Source organism: Salmo salar, chromosome ssa25 (genome assembly GCF_905237065.1).
Source record: "Salmo salar chromosome ssa25, Ssal_v3.1, whole genome shotgun sequence".
NCBI classification, from domain to species: domain Eukaryota; kingdom Metazoa; phylum Chordata; class Actinopteri; order Salmoniformes; family Salmonidae; genus Salmo; species Salmo salar.
The window spans coordinates 39,487,120-39,500,279 of NC_059466.1; the positions used below are offsets into that span (position 1 = coordinate 39,487,120).

Here is a 13,160-nt window from a genome sequence, read left to right on the forward strand (position 1 = left end):
GGACGACACAGTGTGCAATAATGATAATGTCAATAGTCAGGGCACTTGTTTCTGATTGGTTTATTGATCCACCATCACTCAAAATGTCTGTCAGTTATTGATTGGTTATTGACAGGATCATGAGCACAGCCTGCTCCATTCAATATCACTACCAGAGGCGGGAGATAAGCACTGTGAGGCTGCTGAGGGGAGGCTGCTGCGGGGAGGCTGCTGCGGGGAGGCTGCTGCGGGGGGGCTGCTGCGGGGAGGCTGCTGCGGGGAGGCTGCTGAGGGGAGGCTGCTGAGGGGAGGCTGCTGCGGGGAGGCTGCTGCGGGGAGGCTGCTGCGGGGAGGCTGCTGAGGGGAGGCTGCTGCGGGGAGGCTGCTGCGGGGAGGCTGCTGAGGGGAGGCTGCTGCGGGGAGGCTGGCTCATAATAATGGCTGGAACGGAGTAAATAGAATGGTATCAAACACATGGTTTCTATGTTTGATGTCTTTGATACCATTCCACTAATTCCACTCCAGTCATTACCATGAGCCCGTCCTCCCCAATTAAGGAGCCACCCACCTCCTGTGGTGTGCATTATACTGTATGTTAGTGTTAACAAGGCTCTCTACCTACCTAGTGTGTGCATAACATTACCAACATAACCACAACATGTGTCTGTGTCTGAAGGAAACTGGACCGAAGTCCAAAGAGAAATACAAGCGAACTGATGACCGCTTCTACAGAATCGGTGAGTGGCCCTGTACCAACCCTCGTATTCCGTTACCTTAGAACACATACACAGCCTGATCAGGTTACCCAGTCTCATTGTTCCTGCCACAGACTGATACACAGTGTACAAACTGCCTGTCCAAAGGTCCTCAATCACATCTCTCCTCTCCTCTCCTCTCCTCTCCTCTCGTTCTCTCCTCTCGTTCTCTCCTCTCGTTCTCTCCTCTCGTTCTCTCCTCTCGTTCTCTCCTCTCCTCTCCTCTCCTCTCCTCTCCTCTCCTCTCCTCTCCTCTCCTCTCCTCTCCTCTCCTCTCGTTCTCTCCTCTCGTTCTCCCCTCTCGTTCTCTCCTCTCGTTCTCTCCTCTCCTCTCCTCTCCTCTCCTCTCCTCTCCTCTCCTCTCCTCTCCTCTCCTCTCCTCTCCTCTCCTCTCCTCTCGTTCTCTCCTCTCGTTCTCCCCTCTTGTTCTCTCCTCTCGTTCTCTCCTCTCCTCTCCTCTCCTCTCCTCTCCTCTCCTCTCCTCTCCTCTCCTCTCCTCTCCTCTCCTCTCTCCTCTCTCTAGGTCAGTTTGAGAAGGGTGTGGCTGAGGGGGCTGTAGACACCTCCTTCAACCCAGTGGTGGCGCTGCGTCTCTCTGTCATCAAAGACTCAGCTGTCTGGGCCATCCTCAGCGAGGTCAGCCAATCACACGCCATCATCTGTCCTTTAATATTTTATGTCATGTTTATATTCTACCCAGCGGAATGTTATCCTGTATAACGAGAGCTGTGTGTGACGTGTCTGTGTGTCTCCCTGTAGATTCACATAAAGAGGAGAGCAGGCTGACATAAAGCAGGGGGCCACATCAATCCTGGGCCCCGGGGTGCTCGCAGACGCACCTAAAACTGACTGACCAGGGGCCTTCTGCCACCTAGCAACCAACAGTGACATCATCAGAGCGCACCAGAGCCGCTCCTCTCAGGGTTTCTAAGGGCGCTGTCACTCGATTGCTTTCTCTCTATTTCTGCCTATCCTTTCCTCGCTCTCTCACTCTCTTTTTGCGTGAATGTGAATACTACTGTACAGAAAAGAGCCAGATATAAAATATCAGAAGTAATTTGGTGTGTCCGGAAGAAATCCGTTTCCAGCTCTGACTGTCGAGGTAACGCCGATGGCTTGTGACTCGGAGAGACACACCTCAGCTGATCTGAGAGGCTGATATCACCAGGACGCTGGTGTTGTACATGCTGCTCTCTGCTCCATGTGCTCTTCATCTCCGCCTCTCTGATCTGTTCCACTGAGGTATTGCACTCACTAGAGCCATAGTAGAGCCCACTGCTGGTGACTGAAGAATGGCTCCATCAGCCTCAACAACCTGTTGCTTTTTGTTCTTTTCCACAGAGTTGTGTGTTTTAGGTAAACAGCAGGTAATAAATAGACAAACAAGTTGTCAGTCTTTCTTATGGTGAAGATAACTGCCTTTATTACTTCCTTCTTTTGAAGGGGATTACAATGACGATGGCAAACAAAGCAGAAACTAAATGTGGTTCCCCATCTTTAAAGTGACAGGTCTGCCAAACTATGCCCTGGGTAGAAGTCACCCATAGGTGCAGATCTTGGATCAGCTTGCCTTGCTCAAGTCTCAACCCAAACCATTCTGGGTAAAACACCTGAAACCTACCTAAGATCTGTGTCTGGGGCAGTTTCATCCAGTGGAGGCTGCTGAGGGGAGGACAGCTCATAATAATGGCTAGAATTGAGCAATTGGAATGGCATCAAGCACATGGAAACCATGTGGTAACCATGTGTTTGATGTATTTGATACCATTCCACTGATTCCACTCCAGTCATTATCATGAGCCCGTCCTCCCCAATTTAAGTGCCACCAACCTCCTGCGGTTTCATTTTATTCCATGAAAAATCTTTGTGACTGAAGGAAACCACATCTATCTCTCTACTTCCTGTTTGACAGGAAGTCAGTCTGAAAGACCTCTAGTGTCCTTTAAGTGGTAAACCAATCAGACTTTGGCCTTGACTTTGCTCACCTGAAGGGATGTATTGCTATATTCATTTTATTATTATTATTATTATTACTACGACAATGACGACGTATGAAGGTGACTTAATTTATTTAAAATAAATCTTTAATTTGTACAAGAGGTTCAAAGAAACAAATTGTTTATGCTACGGTAGTTGATGTTTGTGTGTTCTTTTTGTTCCCGAAACGAGCTGCTTGGTATTCCATGTTGTCTTGTCCTCTGGTTGGTTGAGATAGAGGTCTAACTGAATCTAACTGCTGATCCAGAGTCAGTTTTTGTATAACATTTCTCAGATGGTCCAAGTTAAAATGAAGGAGAGCTGACATCAGAACAGGCCATAAGCCAGAGATCCTAGCTGAGGTTGTGCTAGATCCATACCCATGTGCCTTAATAAAGTCCTGCTCCTCCATAATGAGTCCGGAGCAGAACTTCCCTTCATTCACTCCCTTCCCTCTACCCTACATAGAGGATGTTGACTCTTTTGAAGGGATTTGATTACGTGATACAGGATTTACAGATGACAGGGGTAGTGGTTCCTCCATAACTCGCCACCAATTGTACAGTGGGACTCATGTTTACCATCAGCAATGGGGGATTCATTAACTTCATTACATTTTATTTTGATGAATTTATATATTGAACAGATGATCAAATGCTATTTAGAACGTTGCACTGAGTTTTCAACTTACAGTTTTGAATGTTCCATTCTTTTTCTTTCTTTTTTTTGCTGGGCTTTCATTTACCATCTCCCGTTGGTTATGTCATTTTACACTTCTGACATCATCAGTGAGTTCTACCCCATGTGATGTCTGATTCTGTCCAATCATTCAATTGGAGACTGCTGGCAGTGGTTAGACAGGATGTTGCATTTATTCTATGTGCCATCTAGTTGCAGACGGATGCATGCATACCAGTGGAGGCTGCTGAGGGGAGGACGGCTCACAATAATGTCTGGAACAGAGCAAATGGAATGGTATCAAACAGCTAGAAACCATGTTTGATGCCATTCCACTAATTCCGTTTCAGCCGTTACCACGAGCCCGTCCTCCCCAATTCAGGTGACATTAACCTCCTGTAATGCTGACAGCCACGCTCCCCTGGGGGAGCATCTTGTCTACTCTGATTGTAGCTATACAGAAAAGCAATTTGCATTGCTCTTTGATGCATAGGTTCAGGATAGGTCAAAATGTTTTTTTTTTTCATGAGAAATGTTTATACAATAAGAGATTTTATGAAGATTTAGTTTTTGATCAAAAGTCCATCCACGTGAGAGAAGATTGTGATCGGTTTGATTGGGAGTGCTATTTTAAATGTCAAAGATGTGTGTGCATGCATGTCCAATTCTAAATCGGCCCCTACATCACAGCACTTAATGTTGATCTAGTAGGGTTGGACAACTACAGTATAAGGAACAAATCCCAGCTACACTATCAGAGGGCAAGCTGGTGCCTACCCAATCCTTTAAATAAAAACTCCTAGGTAGGATAAAGACTAGGGGTGGATTTGGGCAACACTTTCGAAAGCAGGCCACTTTGTACCAAGTTTGCTTGTCTGTAAATGTCCTTTATTTATTGTGTGATTGATTGATTGGTCAACTTTTTGAATGGAGCTGGCCCCTCCCCTGAGCCCCCTGGTCAAACCAGACCCTCTCGCTCACACCTGGGCCTTTATTTAAAGAGTGCAACGGATTAGAACCTTCAGATAGAAATCTATTCTGTAGATCCGATATGATTCTCTGTGTAGAAATGGGAATCGTGCCAGATCTATACATTACATTTCTATCTGCAACGCTCTAGCGAAGGATTTGCAACCTCCTGAATTAACCTCTTAAGGTGGAGGACGGCTTGAGCAGAGGGGAACACAAACTGTGTTTCTCACTAGTTTAATGGGGGTTACTTCCATCCTTTTTTTGTGCCCTTCATCCACGCTTATCTAAGATTGTATAGAAAAGCAATATGGAGGTTAGCCTATTATTGAGTCGCTTGCCTAGACCCTAGAGGTAGATGAAAGATAAGAGACAGCAAGACTATTAAGACAGTCAGGCTCACCCCACCCCTGCCTGCTTCCACCTTCTCTGTTCTCCCCATCAGGTCATGTGCCTTCATCACTACGTTAGTATATCTGCCTCTGATGATTTTGACATGGATTTACATGGACATCGTTGAAATAAATCATAATTGTTGATACAATTCACACCCATCTGTTTTCTGCCTTGGTTTCATTATTTCACATAATTCACTGTCTGATGGGAGAACGCCTCATTTCCATCAGCCACACATTCCTATAGAGCCAACCAGCTGGGTTCAAAATAAATCAAGAGATGGCATCAACATGTTGGAGTTGCTGTAGGATCTATGGAAACATCCTTGCCGTCGTGCTTCTTTTGATGTTGTGCTGAGAGATAAGCTTTGAGTGGCACCTAGCGGTATACTTGAAAAAGTACATGTTAAAAATCTCCTAATTTCGCTGAAACGTACAAAAACTACAAACACTCCCAGCATGCATATAGTTCAACTTTTGTATTCCCAGGATACTTTGCGAATCAAATATGGTGGCTTGCATTACAACGTTCATGTAACATACTGTAGTTAAATATATTCTTTAAATCTAAATTTCTTGCGTAATTGTCGTAAATGTAAGTGCAGCACAATGCCTAAATTCTACGAGGACAAAGAGGAGGATGGCAGGGCATGCTCAGGAATCAGGGAGGACTTCAAGGCATGTCTCCTTCAAAACGACTGCGTTGTAAAGGTAACGTTATGGAAAAGGATATCCCCTTTCATCTGAGGTTATGGTTTGCTAGCTAATATTATGCTTTACAGTTTTACTTGTATAACATCCCTTATTTCAAAGCGTAGGACTACCTTAAATTGTAAATGATGGCTTGTTGGTTGGTTGAGCCACACTTCCATTAAAAAAGAAAAGTGCAGCGCTTTCTACACCTGGATATTAATGCATGTGTTGTGTGGTCAACGTAAACGGTGAGAATGATCAATAACATATCAAAACACCAGTCTTGGTACAAACGTGTTTGACTAACTCCATGTTGTCCATTCCTGCAGGAGGGGAAGATGCCCAGTCAGTGTCTGAAGGAGGGCCACTGTAAAGCACTGCAGACCTCTTTCTTCGAGTGCAAGAGATCCATGGTGAGATCACCAGTCATCTCTGACATCAATGACATTTATTCAACACTTGGCAAATCCTTACTTATGGAACTGACTTGTTTCTGATCTTTCCCTCTATTTCAACAGTTAGATAACCGGTCCAGATTCAGGGGAAGGAAAGGCTACTGATGGACCAAAGTTGAAAATCTCTGCACTCGCAGCACTGAAATGATTAATTGTGAATAGTAGCAAAACTAACTTAAAGGGGTCCAAATGGGGGTTGTATTTTATTATGCTAACTTCACTTGAGGTGGTTCTGTGGAGAAAATATATGCTCTTCAAATAGGTATGTTGGACTTATTACCTCCTGAAGTGATGAGTGAGTCTGTGAATAGGCCTACCACAATTCAAACCATAGACACTTGGAAGTGTGTGGAAGAATGCTGGGCTGCTCTTCTGCTTCCATGTTCTGAAATGAGGGAACTTCAAGGAACTCTAAAGCAGGACTGTCAGCTCTCCCCTTGGCTGCTCTGATGATTGACAGACTGCTAAATTGGGCATCTGTTTTGAACAGTAAATGTAATAAATGTGTCATTGAACAGATTAAGTGTTTGCAAATGTGCTTAAACTGTGTCATAATGGAGTCTTCAATGCACACAACTGCTGGTATGAGTTTAAATTACATTAGATGTATTTTATTCCAGTTTTCTTTTTTACTGACAATACAGTAAAAATACATCACGGTATCATTCTTACAGACCTGAGTGGACAGCAATATTAATAGAAATGGGGACATACATTTAATATAATTTCTTATGTAATATTTGTATTTAAACTCCTTCATGAATATAGGTAAAATGGTCGTTCAGATTTCTATGTACACTAATACAATTTTTTTTATTCATTTAGCATACTCTCTTATCCAGAGCGACTTATATTGCATTTAGGGTTAATCAATCAAATGTATTTATAAAGCCCTTCTTACATCAGCTGATGTCACAAAGTGCTGTACAGAAACCCAGCCTAAAACCCCAAACAGCAAGCAATGCAGGTGTAGAAGCACGGTGGCTAGGAAAAACTCCCTAGAAAGGCAGGAACCTAGGAAGAAACCTAGAGAGGAACCAGGCTACGAGGGGTGGCCAGTCCTCTTCTGGCTGTGCCGGGTGGAGATTATAACAGAACATGGCCAAGATGTTCAAATGTTCATAAATGACCAGCAGGGTCAAATAATAATAATCACAGTGGTTGTACAGGGTGCAACAGGTCAGCACCTCAGGAGTAAATGTCAGTTGGCTTTTCATAGCCGATCATTCAGAGTATCTCTACTGCTCCTGCTGTCTCTAGAGAGTTTAAAACAGCAGGTCTGGGACAAGGTAGCACATCTGGTGAACAGGTCAGGGTTCCATAGACGCAGGCAGAACAGTTGAAACTGCAGCAGCAGCACGGCCAGGTGGACTGGGGACAGCAAGGAGTCATCAGGCCAGGTAGCCCTGAGGCATGGTCCTAGGGCTCAGGTCCTCCGAGAGAAAGAGGGAGAGAGAAAAAGAGAGAATTAGAGAGAGCATACTTAAATTCACACAGGACCCCGGATAAGACAGGAGAAATACTCCAGATATAACAGACTGACCCTAACCCCCCGACACAAACTATTGCAGCATAAATACTGGAGGCTGAGACAGGAGTGGTTGGGAGACACTGTGGCCCCGTCCAACGATACCCCCGGACAGGGCCAAACAGGGAGGATATAACCCCACCGACTTTGCCAAAGCACAGCCTCCACACCACTAGAGGGATATCTTCAAACACCAACTTACTATCCTGAGACAAGGCCAAGTATAGCCCACGAAGATCTCCCCCACGGCATGAACCCGAGGGGGGCCGCCAACCCGGACAGGAAGATCACGTCAGTGACTCAACCCACTCAAGTGACGCACCCCTCCTAGGGACGGCATGGAAGAACACCAGTAAGCCAGTGACTCAGCTCCTGTAATTGGGTTTGAGGTAGAGAATCCCAGTGGAAAGAGGGGAACCAGCCAGGCAGAGACGGCAAGGGCGGTTCGTTGCTCCAGTGCCTTTCCGTTCACCTCCTGGGCCAGACTACACTCAATCATCGGACCTACTGAAGGGATGAGTCTTCAATAAAGACTTAAAGGTCGAGACCGAGTCTGCTTCTCTCACATGGATAGGCAGACCATTCCATAAAAATGGAGAAAGCACTTAAGTATTGGTATTTATTAGGATCACCACTAGACGCTGCAAAAGCGTAAGCCACTCTTCCTGGGGTCCACATGAAACATGACATAATACATATTGACTAACTTTATTAGTCAAGGACTGAAATACATCAATTTAAAACGTCACACAGCCTACATATCAGTACATACCCACAATATCTAGGTCTAATACATAGTACAGTGCAAATGGCAATATATATAAAATGGCTGTGTCTCTTCACAGTCCCCCTCTTCCACAGTCCCCTTGCAAAATAGCCACTTTATTCAATAATAGATCTAAACAAGGTTTAGGGTTGAGCGAGTGATTTGTCCCAAAAATGATGCTTTTAGTTTGAGGTATTTATCACCAGCCTATTGCTAGTTCCCCATTCTAAAGCTTCCTGGAGCTCTATGTTAAGTCTCATTTATTTATTTTACTGTTGCAGCCGACGTGTATACTGTTGAGTCATCAGCGTACATAGATACATAGGCTTTATTCAAGGTCAGTGGAAGGTAATTTGTAAAAACAGGAAACAATAATGACCCAAGCAGGCTGCCCTGCAGTACACCACACTCAACTGAATTTGCATGAGAGAGACTTCTATTAACGAAAAGCATCTGTATTCTATTAGACAGGTACCTCTGTTCTATTAGATAGGTAACTCTGTTCTATTAGATAGGTACCTCTGTTCTATTAGATAGGTAACTCTGTTCTATTAGATAGGTAACTCTGTTCTATTAGATAGGTAACTCTGTGTTCTATTAGATAGGTAACTCTGTGTTCTATTAGATAGGTAACTCTGTTCTATTAGATAGGTAACTCTGTGTTCTATTAGATAGGTAACTCTGTGTTCTATTAGATAGGTAACTCTGTTCTATTAGATAGGTAACTCTGTGTTCTATTAGATAGGTAACTCTGTTCTATTAGATAGGTAACTCTGTGTTCTATTAGATAGGTAACTCTGTTCTATTAGATAGGTAACTCTGTGTTCTATTAGATAGGTAACTCTGTGTTCTATTAGATAGGTAACTCTGTTCTATTAGATAGGTAACTCTGTGTTCTATTAGATAGGTAACTCTGTGTTCTATTAGATAGGTAACTCTGTTCTATTAGATAGGTAACTCTGTGTTCTATTAGATAGGTAACTCTGTTCTATTAGATAGGTAACTCTGTGTTCTATTAGATAGGTAACTCTGTTCTATTAGATAGGTAACTCTGTGTTCTATTAGATAGGTAACTGTTCTATTAGATAGGTAACTCTGTGTTCTATTAGATAGGTAACTCTGTTCTATTAGATAGGTAACTCTGTGTTCTATTAGATAGGTAACTCTGTGTTCTATTAGATAGGTAACTCTCAATACATAATAAGGCAGAGGATGCAAATCCATAACACATACATTTAGTCAGCAATAGGTTATGATCAATGACATCAAAAGCTGCACTGAAGTCAAACAAAACAGCTCTCACAATCTTCTTACTATCAATTTCTTTCAGCCAATGATCAGTCATTTGTGTCAGTGCTGAGCATATTGAGTGCCCTTCCCTATAAGCATGCTGAAAGTCTGTTAATTTGTTTTCTGTAAAATATTTTTTTATCTGATCAAACACAATTTTTCCCCAAAAGTTTGCTAAGCACTTGTAACAGGCTGATTGGTTGGCTGTTTGAACCATTAAAGGGTGCTCTGCTATTCTTGGCTAGTGGAATGACCTTTGACTCCCTCCATGTCTGAGGGCACACTGTCTTCTAGGCTTAAATTGAAGACGTGGGAAACAGGAGTCACAATGTATTCTGCTACCAACCTCAGCAATGTATCATCCGGGTTGTCGGTACCAGGAGGTTTGTCCTTATTTATCGATAGCAACAATTGTTTCACCTCTTCCACACCCACTTTGTGGAAGTCAAAACTACACTACTTGTCTTTCATTATTTGGTCTATTATGCATAAATATGAAGGCTAAGCATTTGTTGATTGCATGTCTTACTCACCTCAAGTGGATGGCAATATCAAAGGGTTTTGTTATGAACAAGCTATCTGTCTCAATGAAAGATGGAGCCGAGTTTGCTTTTTTTCCTAGAATTTCATTTAATGTACTACAGAGCTTTTTACTATCATTCATGTTTGTGCTATAGTATAGTTTCTTCTTTTTGTTTAGTTTAGTTACTGAATTTCTCAATGTACTGTATGTTTCCCAGTCTGCTGTATTGTCAGACTTATCTGCTATTCCCTTTGCCTCATCCCTCTCAGCCATACAGTTTTTCAATTCATCATCTACCCATGGAGATTTGGAAGATCTAACAGTCAGTTTCTTCATCCGCGCATGTCTGTCAGTAACCGGAAGAAGCAATTTCATAAATGCTTAGTTTAGCATCCAGATGTTTCTCATTACACACATCAGACCAACAAATATTTTTCACATCATCGACATAGAAATCATTGCGAAACCTCTTGCATGATCGTTTATGCTCAAGGGCACATCGACATCAACAGATTTTGCCCAGATTTGCCCTTTGTATTGAGCAGTCATACACTGTGTGGCCCTATTTCAGGAACCCACATATTTTCTGTCCAAGATCAAAGACATGAATACATGTTCCTTCTTAAAGTGATGGTAGAGAGGTTTTGTAAAAAAAAAAAAAATCCTGCAATTCGTATGTTATGTTACGAATTCCAATTCATACAAAATGTTACAAATTTGTAAGTGCTTAATGTCCTGTTCAATCTCTTTAACCAGTTGAGTCTCTGTTCTCTAATCAGCTGTGTAAGTGAGAGCCACTGTTGTATTGTTTCTGTTAAGGAGGGATTATGGTGTGTGCTTCAGTAATTGTCTTGGGGTGACTGGATGAGGTTAGAGTTGTCATCAAACAGCTGTTTGTTTAGTTCTACAGTTTAGTGGTTAGCTCATCAGCTGCTCAAACCTCCATGTTCACCTTCCTCATGACAAAGGCCTTGAGTCCTCTTCAGCATGCCCAGCGTGTTCAGGAGCTCTATGCCATGTGGTCGCTCTCGGTGACGAAGGCGGCATCAATTGCCGCCTCCATAGCGTAGGAGTCACATGACACAAGTCCCATACTGTCAACCATCTGCGCTTGGGAGCGCTCGCTGTAGGACTCCTCCATAGTGTTACGGAAGATCCGGGCTATGAAGCAAGCCTTCTCTGACTCCTGAGCCAGCCAGCCATCACACCAAGACTATAGAGTGGAACCAGAACAGAAAAATATCAATCACAATGTAGAAGGTATTGGTAGTGTTTTATCATTTATTCAGGACGATGTAAGCTGCTTCCGTGATGGCGGTGAAGTTGAACTCTGCACACACTGTGGTGTTTCCTCTGGCTAAAGACCTGCAGAACACCGGCATCACATTAAAGTCTATGGCAATCCACCCATTCATCTATATACTTACCATTCATTTACCAGATAAGCTGATCTTCTGAAGCAAATAAATCATAGCCCTTACACTCTGTGTTGTCTCCCATGATGTAGAGGCCTTTGAGTTGGCAGGGAAGGGAGGGTTCCATCCTTACAGCCAGAGCTAGGTTGGTGAGGGGAGCCATGGCCACCAGAGATCTCTCGCTCGCTCTCTCACGTTTGGGTTCAGAACATCCGGGCCATGGAAGTGTCCCGCACTGACCACATTCCCATGGATGAGCTTGGCAGCACCTCAGAATACGGTGATCTACAACACGGAACACAGAGTGGTCAGAACCCCGCAAATTAGAACATTATAGTATTCCCTCGACGCTTTCACTTCATATGAATTCAATCTTAGAGCCCGGGCCTGTGTCAGTGGGCAAAAACAAATCTGGGTGCCAATCGGTTTCTTATACCGACAACGTTGTTGTTGTCATGGCAACGTTTGGTGTAAACTCCAACCTCTCTCCACAGTTCTGCTTTGCTCACTCTGCTACGTCTGTAAACAGATTCAATAGAACAGCACGTCAAATCAGTTATCCCTTTCCAGAGCTCTAATTGAGTAGAGCTCCACTGGCATGTGTCTGAGACGGAGATAACAACAGTGTATTGTCAGAGAGGAGGACAGAGAGGACAGACACTACATAGCATCCTTTTATGTGTCTGAGACGGAGATAACAACAGTGTATTGTCAGAGAGGAGGACAGAGAGGACAGACACTACATAGCATCCTTTTATGTGTCTGAGACGGAGATAACAACAGTGTATTGTGAGAGAGGAGGACAGAGAGGACAGACACTACATAGCATCCTTTTATGTGTCTGAGACGGAGATAACAACAGTGTATTGTCAGAGAGGAGGACAGAGAGGACAGACACTACATAGCATCCTTTTATGTGTCTGAGACGGAGATAACAACAGTGTATTGTGAGAGAGGAGGACAGAGAGGACAGACACTACATAGCATCCTTTCACAACATGTGATCATATTCTATGCACCATGTGATGGTGGAAGCACATTCCTTTGGGTGTTTGTTTACAGAGAAAAAGCTGCCTACACAATTTTATCTAAATAAACAATATGAATCTCATTGCCAGGGACTTACATCATCTACCTTTTAACAATATAAGAACTGAACACAACCACACTATACAGTATACCTTCTGGAAAGTATTTAGACCTGTTGACTTTTTCTACAGTTTGTTACAGCCTTATTCTAAAATGTAAAATTTTTGCTAATTTATAATAAAAAAATTACAGAAATATCACATTTACATTAGTCTTCAGACCCTTTACTCAGTAATTTGTTGAAGCACCTTTGGCAGCGATTACAGCCGCAAGTCTTCTTGGATATAACCCCACAAGCTTGGCAATCCTGGATTTGGGGAGTTCGATTACAGCCGCAAGTCTTCTTGGATATAACCCCACAAGCTTGGCAACCCTGGATTTGGGGAGTTCGATTACAGCCGCAAGTCTTCTTGGATATAACCCCACAAGCTTGGCAACCCTGGATTTGGGGAGTTCTTCTTTGCAGATCCTCTCAAGCTCTGTCAGGTTGGATGGGGAGCGTTGTTGCACAGCTATTTTCAGGTCTCTCCAGAGATATTCGATCGGGTTCAAGTCCGGGCTCTGGCTGGGCCCGGTGCTTTTGGCAAAATCCAAGCGGGCTGTCATGTGCCTTTTACTGAGGAGAGCCTTCCACTGTCAACTGTGGTA

At 43.5% G+C, this 13,160-nt stretch overlaps 2 protein-coding genes across 3 annotated transcripts in view; both read left to right on the plus strand.

The window, feature by feature from the left end:
• LOC106586781 (alpha-1,3-mannosyl-glycoprotein 4-beta-N-acetylglucosaminyltransferase A) overlaps nucleotides 1–4,912 on the plus strand; it is a 71,163-nt gene extending 66,251 nt beyond the window's left edge. For both annotated transcript variants that reach the window (XM_014174400.2, XM_045707864.1), the window contains 3 exons: nucleotides 656–716; nucleotides 1,258–1,370; nucleotides 1,494–4,912. In XM_014174400.2, the coding sequence (XP_014029875.1) occupies nucleotides 656–716; nucleotides 1,258–1,370; nucleotides 1,494–1,520 (201 nt within the window). In that variant the 3' untranslated portion in view covers nucleotides 1,521–4,912. The remainder of the gene's footprint in view (nucleotides 1–655; nucleotides 717–1,257; nucleotides 1,371–1,493) is intronic.
• A 286-nt stretch (nucleotides 4,913–5,198) lies between these two features.
• coa5 (cytochrome C oxidase assembly factor 5) lies at nucleotides 5,199–6,420 on the plus strand. The gene is made up of 3 exons (XM_014174318.2): nucleotides 5,199–5,464; nucleotides 5,776–5,859; nucleotides 5,965–6,420. Exons 1-3 carry the CDS (start codon nucleotides 5,363–5,365, stop codon nucleotides 6,004–6,006), a joined length of 228 nt encoding a protein of 75 aa, XP_014029793.1. The 5' UTR covers nucleotides 5,199–5,362; the 3' UTR covers nucleotides 6,007–6,420.
• The last annotated feature ends 6,740 nt before the right edge of the window (nucleotides 6,421–13,160 follow it).

Coding starts and splice junctions, on each gene's coding strand:
- coa5 (XM_014174318.2), top strand. CDS start 5,363: ATGCCTAAATTCTACGAGGACAAAGAGGAGGATGGCAGGGCATGCTCA. Junction 5,465..5,775: donor AAAACGACTGCGTTGTAAAG/GTAACGTTATGG, acceptor CCATTCCTGCAG/GAGGGGAAGATGCCCAGTCA. Junction 5,860..5,964: donor TCGAGTGCAAGAGATCCATG/GTGAGATCACCA, acceptor CTATTTCAACAG/TTAGATAACCGGTCCAGATT.